Here is a 13,615-nt window from a genome sequence, read left to right on the forward strand (position 1 = left end):
GGTGCAATACCCCCAGGAGTACATAAAAAGAGAAAGAATAATTTAAGGAGGGTAAGATAACTTATTCCATTTTTTCTTACCCTAGCCCCTCCCCTCCCCCTGCATAGACAAATACAGTCAGAAGAACAGCATCAATTCCTGGCTCCTCCCTCAGAAGAGAAGGAATAAAGTAGAAGTTGTACCCAGTAGTCTGGCTTGTCTGGGGGCTGCCTGAGGCACTGTTTTCTGTCTTCACTGACTCAGAACACTGATAGGAATAGTGGGTAGCTTGGAAATGAGTTTGGAGGCCACTGAAAACAGAGGCAAGCATCCCAGCACAATGGAGCAGCAGACTTGGAAGTTCCACAAAAAGGTTCCAGGGGGAGAAAGAGATTGAGGGCAGAAGAATATAATAGAAACCAAAACTGAAAGCTCATGGGGAAAAAAAGGACATTAAAAGCCCAAAGCACCTGTATATACTAGAATAAAAGCACACGCACAACCCCCCAAAAGAGGTGTGCATGCCCGGAAAAGTTCTGAGAAGTCACAGAACCTCTAGTCATGCTGATTGGTGTTTTCCCCATGCCTAAAGCCAGTCTGTAAAAACTGGGAGAGGTAGCTGTTTATTAATTGCTCAAAAATCATTGAAAGACCAGACAGCACACAAAGAAACAGGAAAACATGGTCCAATCAAAGGACCAAAATAAAGCTTCAAAAACCAACTCCAAAGAAACATCTATGAACCCTCTGACAAGAAATTTAGAATAACTGTTTTAAGATGCTCAGTAAGCTAAAAGAGAATACAAATATATACCTAAATCAGGAAAACAATGCACCAAGAAAATGGGAATAGCAATAGAAGTTGAAACTATAAAAAATAACTAAACAGAAAATCTGAAGCTGAAAGATACAACAACTGAACTTGGCACTGAACCCAGGTTCTGCTGCCTCCCACATGAAAAGTCAATAGTCTGGAGGCAAGTACTGGTGTAAGAAAAGACAGTTTATTCAAGAATCAGCAACTTGAGAAGATGGGGATTCTCATTACAAAGACCATCTTAACATTTCAGTGAAGGCAGGGGGTTTATGAGTGGGGGAGAGGAAAGCAGAGCAAAGAAAAATGGAGGGGGCTGTGGGGTCTCATTGAGGGTGCTGTGTGAGTCAGCACAGTCTGCTCCAATAACCGTCTTGGAGCTGGTCAAGCAATGGTTGGGTATTCATCAGTCAGAGGTGAGCAAATCTCTTGGGGCCAAAATGCCTAGAGTCTGGTATCTGCTTCCTTTGAGGTCAGCTCCTAGAATCTTTTAAGCAAACAGGCTGTTTATCCATAAGTACATGTGAATTTACAAGTCATCACTTACAGAAACAATGTGAGAAGAATGGTGGGATGAATATTTCTCCAAAGGTATTCAATATCAGAGCTGATTAGGTAGAAGAAAGAGTCAGTGAAGTTAAAGACAGGTCATTTGAAATCACTGAATTAGAGGAATAAGAAGGAAAATGAATGATGAGCGAACAGTTTAAAGCAGCAGTTCCCAGCTTTTTGGCACCAGGGACTGGTTTTGTAGAGGGGCTGTGGGGTAGGAGTGGAGGACATAGAGGGAGACAGGAGGCGGAGCTCAGATGTTAATGCAAGTGAAGATTCACTTGCTTGCCTGCTGCTCACATCCTGCTGTGCTGTCTGGTTCCTAATAGGCCACAGACTGGTATTGGTCTGTGGCACAGGGGTTAGGGACCCCTGGTTTAAGGGACCAATAGGATATGATCAAATGGGTCAATAGATGCATTAGGGAAGTATCAGAAGGAGAAGAGAGAAAGTGTCTGAGAACTTATTTGAAGACATAGTAGCCAAAACTTCTCAAATCTGAGGGTATAAATGAATATACCAATCCAAGAAGCTTATAAACTCCAAATATGATAAACTCAAATATATCCATATATAGAGTCACATCATAATCCAACCATTGAGAGTCAAAAACAAAAACGAGAATCTTGAAAGCAGCAAGAGAACATCAGGTTCTCACATACGAGGGAGCTTCCATAAAATTATTGGCATATTTCTTAACAGATACCTTGCAGGCAAAAAGGGAGTAGGACGACATACTCAAAGTATGGAAAGAAAAAAAAACCTGTCAATGAAGAATACTGTATCTGGAGAACTGTCTTTCTTTTTTTTTAAGTATAATTTATTAATTATGCTATTATAGTTGTCCCAATTTTTCTCCTTTGCCCCCTTCCAACTGGTATCCCCCTTCCCTTCAGCAAACCACCCTCAGTTCATGCCCATGGGTCGTGCATATAAGTTCTTTGTCTTCGCCATTTCCTATACTATACAGTCAGAAGAACAGCATCAATTCCTGGCTCCTCCCTCAGAAGAGAAGGAATAAAGTAGAAGTTGCACCCAGTAGTCTGGCTTGTCTGGGCGCTGCCTGAAGTTCTGAAGAAGCTATGAACAGTAAAATGACAACAAACTAACAACTATCAACAGCTGAATCTAAAAAACAAAACTAAAACAAACTAAGCAAACAACTAGAACAGGAACAGAATCACAGAAATGGATAACTGTCTTTCAAAAATAGACTAAGGCCTTGGATACACACACACACACACACACACACACACACACACACACTGAGAGAATTCATTACCACTAGACCTGCTCTTCAAGAAATCCTAAAGGGACCCCTTTCAAGCTGTGAAGAAAGAATGCTAGACAGCAACAGAAAGCCATAATAAAGTATAAAGTATAGAATATACATAAAAGAAAGAGAAGGGAGTCAAAGCATGTCACTACAGATAATGAGCAACACAAAAGAAGGGATTAAGAGAGGGACAAAAAGAAAAGCTACAAAAAATTATGAAAACAAGCAACAAAATCCCAATAGTATATCCTTTCCTATGAGCAATTACATTAAATGTAAATGGATTAGCCTCCCCAAAAGGCAGATTGGCTCGAAGGATAAAAGTATAGGATTGAATGATTTGCTGCCTACAAGGGATTCAGTTTAGTCCCACAGACACACAAAGGCTAAAAGTGAAAGAATAAAAAATATGTTCAATGCAAATAGTAACCAAAAAACAGCAAGGTGTCTGTACTAATATCAGACAAAATAGGCCTTAAGTTAAAAACTCTCACAAGGGACAAGATACATTATATAATGATTAAAAGGTCAATTCACCAAGATGATATAGCAATTATAAATATTTTATTCACCAAACAGCAGAGCTTCTAAACATATGAAACAAACATCGACAGAACTGAAGGAAGAAAAGCAACACAATTGTAGAGGACATCAACACTCTGCCTTTCAATAAAATATTGAACAACCAGACAAAAGATCAATAGGAAATAGAGGATTTCAATCATACTATAAACCAAATAGACCTAACAAATATATACAAAACACTCCAACCAACAACAGCAGAATATACATTCTTCTTCTTTTTTAAAAACATATTTTATTTATTTCTAGAGAGAGGGGAAAGGAGGGAGAAAGAGAGGGAGTGAAACATTGATGTGAGAGAGAAACATTGATCGGTGGCCTCTCACACGCCCCAACCAGGGACCTGGCCAGCAACCCAGGCATGTGCTCTGACCAGGAATAGAATCAGTGATCTTTTGGTTTGCAGGATGACACCCAACCTACTGAGTTACACCCACCAGAGCCACATTTTTCTTAAGTGCACACAGAACATTTTCTAGGATAATAACAGGTTAGGCCACAATAAAAGTCTTTAAGAAGATTTAAATCATATCAAGCATCTCTTCTGATCACGATGGAATGAAACTAGAAATAAATAACAGAAGAAAAACTTTTTAAAAGTCTACAAATGCATGGCAATTTAACAACAAACTCTTAAATAACCAAAAGGTCAAAGAAGAAATCCTAAGTGAAATTAGAACATTTTTGAAACAAATGAACACAAAACCCCATCATTTAAGGAGATACAGCAAAAGCAATGCTAAGAGGAAAATTTATAGTTGTAAACATTTTCATTAAAAAGTCTTAAATGATATCTTTCTTTATATCAATCTTCGGGGTATAGATTCAGTGAAGATCAGTGAAAATGAAAAAAGTCTAGCAATATCTCCCTTCTTTTTTCTCCATGTTGAGCTACTGCTCCTGGGCCTGCAGAGTGGTGTGCTCACCCACACATGAGGATGACACCCCCAAGCAGGCACTCCACTATTCTCTTGGTTACTGGGACAGCAAGACAGTTCTGAAGAAGCTAAATTCAACTTCAGTTTCCTCGTCAGTAAAGTACAAAGACAACCACACATTCTGCATTGAATTACTGTATCTATAGAATGAGATGAGGTATGTAAAACACTTAGAACAGTGCTCAGCACATACACTAACTACTCTATGGATAATATCACTATCATCATCATCAATGTATTCAGCATATAGCTATACAGGTTGGCTCTTTCTTCACAGGTAAAAGAATGGACTAATATTATTTTAGACACTAGATTTCTTCATATTTTTACCTTCAGATCTTCTCTCCACTCATTCATACCATAGCTCTTAGAAATTTCTGGTTGGAAAATCTGCATTTTTGCCATGGATGCAGCCAGACGAGTCAAAGATTGACGACCACTTCCTCCAAGTCCAACAAGCAAAGCATTTCCACCAGACTGCTTTAGGATTCGACATATTCGTGATAAATGTTCCAACACATACCTACAAATAGCAATATTATACTTGAAAATATAAGTACAAATGTACATTTACTCATAACTACTGTTTTACTTTGCTAGAGGGACAGACCAATTTTAAAGAAGTAATCATCAAAAATGTGTGATTTTCGAAAGCTGTTACAATTGGAACATTTGATGCAAAGGAAAACTAAAGTACAAATTCAGGGAATGTAATATACAAATTATGGAAATGAAATTGTAACCACTTGTACTGGAAGTACTCTGATGCTTTTATTAAAAACATTTATTTAACTTTTTAATACAAAGATTTCTATGTAAGAAATAGGAAATCAATTATTCCCAAAATAACAAATTCAGGGAAGATGGCCTCACTGGTGATTAGGGGAATTAGAGTTGGAGCCACTCTCCTTAGACTGGCAAAGCTTGCCGAGCCCATCAGTCTGGCAACCCTAAGTACTGTCAAGGAAGGGGGACAAGGTAAGCTCTTAAAGACAATAAATATTTTTGAAGGAATTTTGGCAAAGCTTAGTAAAGTAGCAGATGCTCACATACCATGACACAATCATTTCACTTCCAGGAATACAGCCTAAAGAAATTCTTAACACAAGTACCCAAGGAGACATGAACATTCAAACCTTTTATAATTGCAAAAACCAGAGGACACCTAAAATCTATCTCACAAAAATAACTACATTGTGTAACACTTATAGAGTGGAATGCAATATAGTAGTAAACAAAACCATTTCTTGTGTGTGAATTTTAAACATGCAAAATAAGACAGTGCATATACAGGAGTGGGCAAAAGTAGGTTTACAGTTGTGAGTATGCAAAACAGTTTATTCCTGTATTATTATTTATTTGTCATTGTATTATTTTCCATAAAAATAGCTGTAAACCTACTTTTGACTGCCCTTGTATGTTTAGGAACACACATGTGTAGTAAAAGTCCAAAGACACATGAGTTCTCTTTTACTCCCGCAGGGTACAACGGAGATGCAGTGAGGGAAGGTTGGCTACACAGGGAATTATTAGAAATAAATTGTTAATAATGTATTTCTTAAGCTCAGTTATGGGTACAAGGTTGTTCATCATATTTTTTCTTATATCTTTTCATACATTTAATATATTTCATAATAAATTTTTATAAATAGTAATTTCAACCATTAATACTAAATGTAGGTACCTAAAAATGACAAGATTCATTCTTGTTTTGTGAGTTTGGTTATACTCATCTAAGCACTGATCCACAATGGTACTAAAATGATGAATATTTGGAATTTCAATATAAACTCTGTCCTCTCCTTCAAGATCAGGATTCATATAGTCACCAAACATAAGATTTCTTAAGTCCTTTTCAGTTACCTGTAGAGTGAAAATCAACAAAATATAAAACAAAAAATATTTCTAAAATAAGTTTAAGAAAATACATAAAATTTTGTTTTGTCTATTATAGGATGATTATCAATTAGATAATTCTTTTAAACATTAAGGTAGAATATAATATAGTTGTAAAATTAATACCTGAAATTATATTGTATCCTTAGGAAATAAAACAAAGAGCTTTTTTACTATTTAAAAAAATTTCCCCTCACCATCCAGAGGCTGGAGAAGTCATTCTGAGTGACTCTCATTCACTGAGTAGTTACTAAGATTTGGTCACCATGTTAAACACTTTACATCTATTTTATTATTGAATCTCTATCATATAAAGTTTTATTCTTTAAATAATTTCTATGTTACATACATAATTCCTCTACATACATAAATCTTTTCAAAATAAATACCTATTAATGAGAGAATATAACAGAATATGATCATTAAGAAGCAGTAGTTTTTAAAGATAAGTTGATGATAACAATTCATGCTATTGTACTCTTTTAACTTAATGTTTTTACTCACTAAATATACTCACTGGTGCATTCTCTTTCCTCAAATGTGAAAAGACAGTATCAAATGATTCTTTAAAATGGTCCTTTATAACAACTTTGGTTAAATTGAACAGCCAGTGTCGATCCTCATCATTAATGAGACGATCATAAAACACTCGAAGAACCTCATGCACAAACAACCGAATCATGGTGTGCTTACTCTCCACAGCATCTCTTCCAATGAGTAAGCAGCCCTGGATGACACGTGCAAAGTCCCTCAAGTTGAAAGTGTAATGAGATTTTGTGGGTGTGGGCAAAAGATTTTCCATGGATTGTTTATATATCTGAACATGAAAAAAGTAACAAAGATAAAATGCTCATAATTAGCAAATCCATATAACAAACAGCATGTTATGTAAAATATTTTATTTATCCTATCAGATTATATTGGCTTGGAAAATTGCATAGTACTTAAGGCTAGCATGGTATATATCTTTTTGTTTGTTTGTTTGCTTTTTGGTTTATACCACTCAGCCAGGCATTATGAATTTCAGGGAACTTACTATTATCATATTCCATCCAAGCCCAAGAAGCAACAATGCTTTTATTTCCCAGTTACTATGACTGCCCCATTTAAAGGTGATAGACCTGGACTTAAGTAAACAAAAATTTCAGTAGAAAGGGAAGTCAGATAACTCATTATGAAGTATTCCCAATGAAGAGAAGAAAACAATTTCCTGCTATTGACTTAATGACTGCTATTGACTTAAAAACAAACTAATGTATTCTCTCTCTTACCTTTTCTTTTTTTTCTATCTATCCCTTCTTAATTTTATTTAACTGGCTAAAATATGAAAATAAAGTATCTTTTTACTATATGCTGAATTCACCAAATAAAGTTTAATATTTTTAAGGAAGATAAATTGAATCATTTATAATGTTGCCTGAAAAAAATTGAATGAAAGTATTTATTTATTTATTTATTTATTTATTTATTTATTTATGTGTTTTATGATTCGCCTTCCTTCCCTAACCTCTACACTTGGTAGGTCTATAATGCTTCCAAGATAGGAGGTGGGAAAAGGATCCTTTCTGTATCCCATTCTGCCTGACCAACTCCCCTCTCTTTTTAGGGGATGTCTGAAATATAAATATCATATTTTATACATAGAAGCACTTTTCTATATCATAATTAAGTACAGCAATTACAATGTACCATCTCTTTGCTCATAGTTTTTCTACTTTAACAAAACAAATTTTCCACCAGAATGATAGGAGAAAGATACAGTGCTCTTGAAAACTGATGGAATGATTGTAGGGGGTGCTTTTTGCTTCTGGTTACAATGATCCCAAAGTGAACCTCACTTTATTAAAGCTCCAGAAAGCTGACTTCAAGAAATTGTCGCTGATTTACCTTGAATACATTTTTTTTTTCCATTAGCAGTAAGGCTGGCACTGGCCTCTGAGCAGAGGCAGATAACATGCTGAATTAAGTTAAGAGCTGCCCTTTGGTCATACAGGCAGTCTTGTTTTCTGTTCTCACCCTGTTTCCTTATATTTTTTTTCATTGCTAATTGTAAGTTATGTGATCTGGCTGAAAATAATATATCTATAAGATGCTTAAGTTTATTTTATTTTTTAGGACAAACATGAAGAAAGGGAAGAAAGAGAGAAAAAAGAAAATGTATAAATACCAGAGTGGAAACCTGACAATTTGGGAAACACCTACAATGTGGATATAATGGTTCTAGATGATTTCCTTATAACAACCTTGCAAAACAGGTAGGGAGATATGATCACCCTACCTGTATTACAGGTAGGGTGATCATTTCTCGCATTTTAATAATTAAAAGAATGAGTTTCTGGCTGGAGGGTGGATGTGGGCAGGGGCAAATGTAATAGTATCAACAATTAAAAAAAACAGAATTAATTTTAATAATATATATTTTATTTAAACCAATAGATCCAGAATAATGTCATTTCACTATATATAGCAATATGAAAATTATTAATGAAATTATTTACATTTTTAAAAAAATGAGTTTCTAGAAGGCCAAATTACTTGCTTAACTCCATAAAGCTAGGAAATAGCAGTCAAGGCTGAAACCCAATTAATTTTCCTAACTTCAAAGCCTATGGTTTTCCTGTTATCAAGCCTTCTTAACAGCTTCTCTGACACTGAAGACCAAAGTAAATGTCTAAGAGAACACGTTTTAAAAAATCAGTAAGGACTCAATGAGGTATATATATAGAGAGCAAAACATTTTGTATTGCATTATTTGCTCACCTCCATAGTTCCACTGACAATTTGGTTTCCAGTCAAAAAGTACTCTGGAGGAAATTCACGAGTCCTAAGGTAGAATGCTACAATTGATGAGAAGATCCGGACCATTGTTTCATCACTGAAAGTGTTAATAGTGCAGATATTGAAATGTCGAATAAAACGGGGAGTGACTGGATTTCTTCCACCACCTGGAGGGCCCATGGCAGCAATCAGCTCTATGTCCACCAGTGTGATTTTACTTGTGTCCTTAAGGTCATACCTTGAAAGCACATGAAAGTTTAAGACGATCCGTTATAAAGCCAGTCAGAGGGAATGCAATGTAGATCTCCCTAGAAACTTAGTCTGATCTTAGCTTCTCTAAAAGGAAGAACTTTAGATAATGCTTGGAGTAGGGGAGAACTTTTCGTTAAAGCAGCACTGTTTCTCCTTTCAGTGACACTGGTTTTGCTGCCCAGAATTCTAAGAATGTCTCTTCGTCTTGCTCTTCCCTTTCTCTCCTCCTACTCTCCTTTTCAATTTGACTCTTTGCTAGTCTTCTTACTCCAAATCCAAATCCTTTTGTTTGTAGGTGATTACAGGTAGGGTGATCATATGTCCCATTTTGCTTAAGACGATTCTGGTTTGTGCTTCTCCTGGAGTAATTACTAACACTTCCCATTTACTCTTAGAAATGTCCCAGTTTGTACAAAAAATTACATAGTTGTCCTATTTACAACCGAGTCCTGATTCCTTTTTCTCATCTCAAATGTTATCTTTAAGGCAGATAAGGACATCTAGAGAGTAACTATATATAAAACTTTGGTTATATAAAAAGGGACCCATTAAAGGAGTAACCAATTTCCAAAGACTTTTTTAACAGAAAGGGGTATCTACATGGCTCAATTTAGTTGGAAGGACTTAATCGAAAAGGTTCTTATTTCCAATAGGCCATTAAGTTCTTTAATAACGAACTTCTTTCAAAAATGGGGAGGGTGGTAGGAGAAATCTATATAGCCAGTTCTCAGTCTAAGAGCACACTAGAAAGTATGAAAATAGATTTGGTTCTTGGCAGCAACCATAACAGCTGTCAATAGGGAAATGGCTAAGTATACTATGGCAAAATCCATGCAACTAAATAGTATTAAAAGCCAATGAAACAAATAACATAGACAGGTGTTGAAGATAAATATTTAAGTGCAAATAAATTGCAAAAATGTGTAATATGAGTCTATTTTTATAAAAAAATAAAATTGTATTTTAAAGAAAACCCTGGAGGAATAGGGAGTTCACTATTAACAGTGACTATTTCCAGCAATAATGTGTAATATGAATATTTTTCTAAAAATAAAATTGTACTTATAAAGAAAAAAACCCTGGAGGAATAGGGAATACACTATTAACAGTGATTATATACATTTCAAAAATGTATTTCCAAAAGAGGACTTAGCTTTAAAATTAGTCTACTCTTGCCTTAAAATAAGAATGGTATTTTGGGGATTAGAAAAGTATATTTAAGAGAAGAAAATAAAGAATTAGTAATCCTAACTAAAAGATACAGTGTTTTACATGTTGAAAACTAACCATATCACCATAAAATGGGCGGAGGGGGTGCAGAGTCAGCTATGAAATTGCTGTTAAAACCAAGCCATCTCACAGACATGGTAGTCCCAAACAGTCACAAAGAATATAGAAAATTTTAAATGATAGAAACGTGGGGTGCTGATTATAATTATTTAGGTTGTAGACTACCCATAAATTCACAGCCCTGGGGGGATGGTACTTTGAAAGATATCTATAAATTATTTTTAATAACTGAAAATAATAGCTGAAAAGAAAAGAATTTACTACATTGTTGAATATTTACATTTCCAATACTGTGTTATTAATCTATTATCTAACTGACACATTCAGAGGAAAACATAGTATTAAAGAGGTATAAAAAGTCTTCCAAAATTTTCTACATAGAAAAATAAGAGTAACCATTTTCTTTCATAAATAACATGAAAAAATGTATTATTTTGCTGTGAGAAACTAATATAGAAACAGAGAACAAAAAATGACTCTAGCATGACTAATTAAGACTTCAATTAAATAGTTACCAATTCCCACAGTCAAATAATTGTCGTAATAATTCAATAGGAGGTTGAGCTCCATATTGCTCCAATGCAGGCATATTCATGTCATCTATAAAAATTACACACTTCTTTCCCATTGGTGGTCCAAAGACTCCTTTGCGTCTTTTATCCAATCTAGCCATAATAATGTTCTAAAATATAAAGAAGAAAGTGTAGTAACCATACTAACATCAGGAAAAAAGGAATTTAAGTCTAATTATATAAAGAAATAATGTTAAGCAAGACTATGTATATGTGTTTATTTATATTTATTTACTTTTTGAGTGATAGCAAAGTTCATATTCAACATCATTCAAAAAGCACTTATCGAAATCCTTCTATGTTCTAAAAATTGTTACATACATATTATATATTTATATTGTACACACATGCACATAATAATACACACAAAATGTGCACGCAAAATAATTTTCTTATTGGATACCCAAACATAGCAATTAAATTTACTGCCTAAAAGCACTAATCTAAATTTGTAAAATTTTGAGATTAAGGGAATTTTACAGGTTTAAAACAATGGAAATGAGTCTCACAGATTAAAAGAGATTGGACAAACATAAATTTAGGGATGGATGATTAAAAATGGTGATTAGAAAAGGCCTCAGGCAACACTGTCACCTTGGCACTTTTGGGGGTAAAAAGTGGGATGTACAGCTACATGATTCTTGCCACAGAAGGTCTACAATAGTCCATGGTTTGATAGATCTTTCATAGAGCGAGCTTCTATAAGCAGTAAATGTTCCTAGGGATCATCTAGGAGAGTCTAGAAAGTTCTCTCTTCTTTGGCTCTCTCTGCTCTGACTCCTCTCTTAAAAACTTCATCCTCCAGTTAAGAAATCAACTGTGGCTTCTTCTTGGGCTCAAGAAGAAAGGTGACAAATCTCAACAATCCAGTATTAGTGTAAATATGTTCTCCCAAACATTTATCCTCAAAATCCCACTTTTAAAATGTACTTATAATGCCAAAAATTAGAGTTTTGGTGTTTTATTTAAATTCATAGAAAATTTACACAGCTTCTCATTTACTATTTTAAACACTAATTAAATAAGGCAAAAAAAGTAATAACTATAGACCCATGTTTCTTATGTTAAACTAACCTGAACCTGGTTGGCACTGGTCCGTGCAGAGAAATTAACATAAAAAGGAAAGTACTTATCCTTTTCCAAGTGATTCATTAACTTATCCTTCACATACACTGATTTTCCTGTACCCGTTGGACCCACAAAAAGCAGTGGCCTTTAGGAGAATAATGAAGATATCATTCAAAGGGGAGAAAGTCAGAATACATTTCTACTAAAAGAAGTTGGAGATAGTTGATAACATAAATGATAATCAAATCATCTTCATCTAAAAATTCACATTTTAATCTATCATTATTATATCATGAAAAACTACTAAGTATCAATTGGCACATATTTATGCCTACTGTTACTGGGACTTCAATAACAATTTTTATTTGAAGAGATGTAACATTGCTATACACAAACCTACTCCTAAAACAAGTAGTAACATGCTTGAATTTTCAGAAAAGAAAGCCAAAGTTTGTCTACTTAGAAAAGTAATACACCTGCGAACCAGAGGATCGCAGTTCGATTCCCAGCCAGGGCACATGCCTGGGTTGCAGGCTGGTTCCCTGCAGGCCAACTCCCAGCAGGGGACACATGAAAGGCCACCATACATTGATATTTCTCTACCTCTCTCCTTCCTCTCTGAAGATAAATAAAAAATCTTAAAAAAAAAGAAAAGAAAAGTAATACAGTTGTATTTTTTTTAGTTAGAAGTACAGGCAACAGGGTACCATGTGGAATACACAAATGACATGGTGACAATAAGACAGATTTAGGTTATTTTACAGTTATTTCAACAGCATAAAGTTTGTGTGAGAAACTAAATGCCAATGAATTCTAAAGTTATGTATACCTGTTGAGCATTTTAGAATCTAATCAGAGTTACTAACCGAAAATACTTGTCTAAAAGCAAACCCTAAGGAATTCTCCATTCAGTTAGACCTCAAGAAGGGCTTCTCATTCTTAAGTGATCATAACTAATTTGAAAGTGAAAACAATCTTATGAGTTTATGTTCACAGAATTCTTAAGAAATCCAAGTTTGAGAAATAGTGAATTAAAAATTAGCTCCTGTCATTTTGTGTGATAACTTGATACTACACAATTATATAAAGACCAACATGAAAGCTTGGCACTAAAACTAAGCAACAGCATTCAGTCAAAAGGGGTCACCTAAATAACCCAATTATGCTAATATTAATTTTTAAAATTATCATTGAAGTATAAGCATAAAATTAAAGTTCTTTTAGAACTGCAGTCATTCCTGAGACTCATCAATGTGTTCCAATCTGAGTAACACTTGCCTTATGAAAAACTATTTATGAAAACAATTTTAATAAATGTCATTTTTAATTTGGGATCCATGGACTAAATGAAGAAATTCTTACACAATATTCAAAGAATCTGTGAACTGTGATGACAAAAAGGTTATATCTTTACTTTCACTATTCTTAACTAAAATGGAGCAATTGTATTAATAGTACTTGCATCTTTGTCACCAATAGAAATCACAGACATTAAATATTATAATTGTTAGTGATAAATCAAAATATTAGTTATAGCATGACTTTTTCAAAATTATGAATCATTGCTAGATCACATTATTTAAAATATTAATAAAGAAGCAAATGTATTGCTACTGTA

The 13,615-nt window shown here is 34.4% G+C and overlaps 1 protein-coding gene across 1 annotated transcript in view; it reads right to left on the bottom strand.

The window, feature by feature from the left end:
- The window catches only part of DNAH12 (dynein axonemal heavy chain 12), a 234,256-nt gene that overhangs the window by 84,255 nt on the left and 136,386 nt on the right, over window positions 1-13,615 (bottom strand). Inside the window, exons 38-43 of the mRNA XM_037040727.1 lie at window positions 12,004-12,142; window positions 10,873-11,039; window positions 8,798-9,053; window positions 6,555-6,854; window positions 5,826-6,004; window positions 4,472-4,664 (exon numbers count right to left, since the gene is read on the bottom strand). Of these exons, the coding sequence (XP_036896622.1) occupies window positions 4,472-4,664; window positions 5,826-6,004; window positions 6,555-6,854; window positions 8,798-9,053; window positions 10,873-11,039; window positions 12,004-12,142 (1,234 nt within the window). The remainder of the gene's footprint in view (window positions 1-4,471; window positions 4,665-5,825; window positions 6,005-6,554; window positions 6,855-8,797; window positions 9,054-10,872; window positions 11,040-12,003; window positions 12,143-13,615) is intronic.

Source organism: Sturnira hondurensis, unplaced genomic scaffold, assembly GCF_014824575.4.
Source record: "Sturnira hondurensis isolate 20B ecotype Veracruz unplaced genomic scaffold, ASM1482457v3 Scaffold0002840, whole genome shotgun sequence".
NCBI classification, from domain to species: Eukaryota; Metazoa; Chordata; class Mammalia; order Chiroptera; family Phyllostomidae; genus Sturnira; species Sturnira hondurensis.